At 37.8% G+C, this 4,984-nt stretch overlaps 1 protein-coding gene across 1 annotated transcript; it reads left to right on the top strand.

The window, feature by feature from the left end:
• Positions 1 to 3,671: 3,671 nt before the first annotated feature.
• On the top strand, positions 3,672 to 4,364 carry LOC138905264 (uncharacterized). Its single transcript, XM_070193770.1, has 2 exons — positions 3,672 to 3,843; positions 4,033 to 4,364. The coding sequence occupies exons 1-2, from the start codon at positions 3,672 to 3,674 to the stop codon at positions 4,362 to 4,364; spliced, it is 504 nt and encodes a 167-aa protein (XP_070049871.1).
• The last annotated feature ends 620 nt before the right edge of the window (positions 4,365 to 4,984 follow it).

The following is a 4,984-nucleotide window of genomic DNA, read 5'->3' as shown; positions in this document are numbered from 1 at the left end:
GGAACCCGGCCCAAAAGAATCTCACTTGAAGGCTGCCAAAGGAGTTTTGAGGTATCCTAAGGGAACGTAGGACCTGGTCCTCGTATATATTTTAGGAGATAATATTGACTTGGTTGGATATGATGATGCTGAATATCTGGCGGATAGAAAAAGCACATCTGGAATCAACATTTTCTGGGGTCATGCTTGATCTCATAGGGTACAAAGAAATAAACTTTGTGGCTCTTTCTACTGCTGAAGCTGAATACGTGGTTGTGAATAAGGGAAGATACACGAACCTGTCATAAATAAGGAAGAGAAATTGGTACAGTTACAAAGACTCATTAATCATAAATGTTTCCATTACATTTGTATATGGTAACGGGTAATCAAGACAATTAATACCATTAGCGAACCCAAATTAAGTAAGGGAACCGTTATAATTGTATGCTCCTATATGAGGACTAAAATCTCATTGTAATGGGGAGAGGCAATTATTGAAATTTATTCAGTTATTCTTTACTTTACTCTCAAAGTTCTAAGCCGTAATTTTGGGAGTGATTACGAGTTCATTTCATATTTTATTTATCAATTATTCTATTCCTTGATCTATTCTTCAAAATTGTTGGGAAAGTGAAGTAAATCTTGGTTATGAGTAACCCGATTTCTTCTAGATATTGACTTTCACCGAGATATTTATTTTTGGTTAAACAAATTAGTTCCGTTACTGGAAGCTGATATTCTGTTCACTTTCAATTTTTTAACAACCAAGTATGTCAACCGTTAACGACAACAATCAGCTGAATCCATAATGTGTAACTCCACCACACCACACACCTACGGGATCCCCTCGGCAGTCCCGTGAAAATTCACCTGAAAGATCTACTTCACGCGCTGATGATCAGCAGGGAAACGACCAAATCGCGGAGCAAGACGCTCTAAAGCAATTGATTGCAGAACACGTGAACAGTGCATTATAGGCTTTTGTCAGGGGATTACCCAATGCGGCACAAACTCCTCCACCAGTTAATACAACGACTTTGGAGAACCCGCGTTCAGGGCTTGATAATTCTGGAAGAGGAAAAATTTCTAATGAATCTCGTGATGGAGGGTCAGGTACACCTAATAATTCTAATTTACAAAGTTTAGTGCTAACTTTGCAGAAACAATTGAAGGAACAAAACGATTGTATATAGCAGATACCTAGCGTGCCCCCCGTAATCAAAGGGGTGGATAGTGACAAGTATTCAACACAACCCTGGAAGCCAAATGTGACACCTTTATCAATTCCCAAAGAGTTTTTAAATGCCTGATATTCCCAAATATGATGGAACAACTAACCCTCAGATCACGTAACTACGTTCACTACCGGCGTGAAAGGCAATGATTTAACCAAGAAGGAAATCGAATCGGTTTTGTTTAAAAAGTTTGGTGAAACACTCACAAAGGGAGCGTTAACGCGATATTCTCTTTTACCGAAAAATTCTATTGATTCTTTTGTTAAGCTTGCAGATTCATTTATAAAATCACATTCGTGAGCTCAAAAAGTTGAAAAAAGGATGGAAGACATCTTTAAGGTTAAATAGAGGAGTATAGAATTGTTCAGGGAATTCATTAATAGATTCCAGTGGGAGAGGATGATATTGCCTCGAGTACCTGATAACTGGGCTTCTATGGCATTCGCGAGCAACTTGAACGAAAAAAGTTCAAAAGTCACGAGGAGGTTGAAAGAAAGTTTGCGAGAATTTCCTGCAACAATGTGGATCGATGTGTACAACAGGTACAATACGATTGGGGATAAGGTGCGATGACCTAAAGAAATGAGATCAGATTCAAGCAAAAGAAATTCAGATTTCTGGTGCGAGTTTCATATTGATCATGGCCATAAAATGCAGATTACAAAATTTTGCAATGAGAGGTCGAGCATTTATTGAAGCAGGGTTATCTTACTGATTTGTTTAGTGATAAAGGGAGACAATCGTACATGAAGAACAGATAAGAGCCCCCAAAACCTCTATCACAAAAAAGAATAGTCAATGTTATAACTGGAGGAGATAAGGTCAATGGAGTAACATATACAGCCGTGAAAAAGACATCAAAAGTCACAGTTACTCACGGAAAGCGAGTTCGCCAAGTCTTGGATGGCAACAGTATAACATTCGACGATGAAAATTCGGACGACTTGATGATTCCTCACAATGATGCACTAGTAATATCTTTACTTGTACATGATACTAATGTAAAATGAGTTTTGAATAATCCAGGTAGCTCAGTGAACATCATTTTACTGAGGGTGGTGAATGATATGCAAGTGATAAGGTCATACCAAAAGCACAATCCTTGTCTGGGTTTGATAATTCAAGCGTTATTACAAAAGGGGAAGTTGTACTTACCACATTTGCAGAAGGGGTCGTCAAGGATACAAAGTTCCAGGTGATAGACGCGGACATGGACTATACTATAATTCTGGGAAGATCGTGGATTCATGATATAGACGTTGTCCCATCTACATTGCATTAAGTTATCAACTTTCCTTCACAGTAGGGAATTATTCAAATCCATGGAGATCAACAAGCTTCACAAAGTATCAATGCAGTGGTGATCGCAAGCACGGTAGCTAGTGATGCAGATGCGAAATAGCAATTACAGAATTCGGTTGAGGACATTGTTGTGAAAACCTCAACTGAATACACACAAGGACATATTGATGTTGTCTCGAGACCCGATGTGATTCAAGAGCCAGAAAAAAATGAAAATATTAAAACAACTACCGAGAAGCTCGAAGCTATAATATTATTTGTCCACTGGCCAGACAGAAAAGTTTACATCAGAGCAAATTTGAGCCCAGAAATGAAAGGTAAGTTAATTGAATTTTTACGTGCTAATGCATATTGCTTTGCTTGATCGCACTCAGATATGACAGGTATACCACTGGAGGTGATGACTCATAAGCTGAATGAGGATCCTTTACACCTACCTGTCAAGTAGAAGAAAAGAAAGCAAGGGTCCTTCAAAAATCAAGTGGTTAGCTAATAACGTTGTGGTTCCAAAAAAGAATAGAAAAATGGCGAGTTTGGGTAGACTATGCTCATTTAAATAAAGCTTGTCCTAAAGATTCATTCTCTTTACAACATATAGATTAGTTAATTGATTCTACTGTAGGTCATGAACTTTTATTAGACGCATATTCAGGTTATAACCAAATAAAAATGGACCCTCTAGATGAAGAAAAAACTTCATTCATCACAGACAGGGGGACTTACTATTACAAAGTCATGCCATTTGGCTTGAAAAATACTGGAGCCACATATCAAATATTGGTGACTAAAATATTTCAAGAACATCTGGGAAAAATCATGAAAGTTTACATAGACGATATGTTGATCAAGTCAACACAGGCGGGGAATCATTTTCAACACTTGTCAGACATCTTTAAGATTCTCCGCAAGTACAACATGAAGTTAAACCCCGAAAAATGTGCTTTTGGCGTGGCTTCATGTAAGTTTTTAGGTGTTCTTGTTTCTAATAGAGGTATTGAAGTAAATCCCGCACAGATCAAAGCTATTGAGGAGATTCTAGATATACTCACGAGCAAGAAAGAAGTGTAGAGATTAAAATACAGGATAACAGCTCTGGGAAGATTTATATCAAAGTCACCAGAAAAAAGTTTTAAATTCTTTATAGTGCTGAAAATGCAAAATCAGTTTGAATGGACTGACGAGTGCCAACAAGCTCTCAAGGACCTTAAGTCATATCTATCAAATCCGCCTTTGATAGCCAAACCTAAAGACGGTGAAAGATTGCTCATTTACATTGATGTGTCAGAAGTAGCAGTAAGTGCGGTGTTGGTACGCGTAGATAAAGGTAAACAATCCCCAATTTATTATGTTAGTAAGTCTTTACTAGATGCTGAGACATGGTATTCACACCTATAAAAGCTTGCTTTAGCGTTAATTATGACATCTAGGAAGTTACAATGTTACTTTAAATATCATCATATTTCTATTATAACGGCTTTTCCCCTAATAAACATAGTGCATAAACATGAATTAGGAAGTAGGTTAGCTAAATGGGCAATAGAACTCAGTGAGTATGATATCATATATCAGCCTAGAACTGCAATAAAATCGCAGGTGTTAGCTGATTTTGTAGAGGATTTTAGCACGAATTTAGTTCCTGAAGCAGAGATGGAACTACAAGTGTTTACCGGAGCTAATCAGGGGACTTGGACCCTGTTTACTCGCGATTCCTCAAATGTTAAAGGAGCAAGTTTAGGAATTGTTTTAATTCCACCCTCAGGTGAAGTCATAAGACAATCAATAAAATGTTATCCAATCACCAACAATGAGGCAGAGTATGAAGTTGTGATTGCAGGCTTGGATTAGCACGAGAACTTAGTATCAAACAAATTGTGATCAAAGGTGACTCGCAACTAGTGGTTAATAAAATGCAGGGGACTTACATGGCAAGAGAGACGCGAATGCAGTAATACCTATAAAAGGGGTGAGAATTGCTTGGACAATTTCAGACATGGAAAGCCATGCAAATGCCCAGGGAGGAAAATGCAGAAGCAGATGTGTTGGCAAATCTTGCATCTGTCGCGGAAGTAACAAATGCAGAAAATGCCATTGTGATACATTTATTTCATTCAGCACTCGATCAAACCAAGAGTGAGGTAAATTTTAATAATTTAACTTGGGATTGGAGAAGTGAATTTGTGAACTTTTTGTAGTATGGTATCTTACCTGAAGATAAGAAGAAATTATAATTTCTACGACTGAAAGCTGCCTGGTACTGCTTAATTCGTGAAAATTTATATAGTAAAATGTTTGTTGGACCTTTAGCACGGTGCCTCGGTCCATCACAAATGGAGTATGTAATGAGAGAAGTACATGAGGGGCATTGGGGTAATCACACCGGGAGAATATCGTTGGTGAAAATATTAATAAGGGCAGGATATTATTGGCCAAAAATAGAAGAAAAAACAGAAAACTTCGTAGCTAGG

The sequence above is a fragment of the Nicotiana tomentosiformis genome, chromosome 2, assembly GCF_000390325.3.
Source record: "Nicotiana tomentosiformis chromosome 2, ASM39032v3, whole genome shotgun sequence".
NCBI classification, from domain to species: Eukaryota; Viridiplantae; Streptophyta; class Magnoliopsida; order Solanales; family Solanaceae; genus Nicotiana; species Nicotiana tomentosiformis.
Note: the sequence above shows the minus strand (reverse complement) of the source record. Positions and strands in the feature narration are given on the sequence as shown.

Coding starts and splice junctions, on each gene's coding strand:
- LOC138905264 (XM_070193770.1), top strand. CDS start 3,672: ATGCAAAATCAGTTTGAATGGACTGACGAGTGCCAACAAGCTCTCAAG. Junction 3,844..4,032: donor GTTGGTACGCGTAGATAAAG/GTAAACAATCCC, acceptor AACATGAATTAG/GAAGTAGGTTAGCTAAATGG.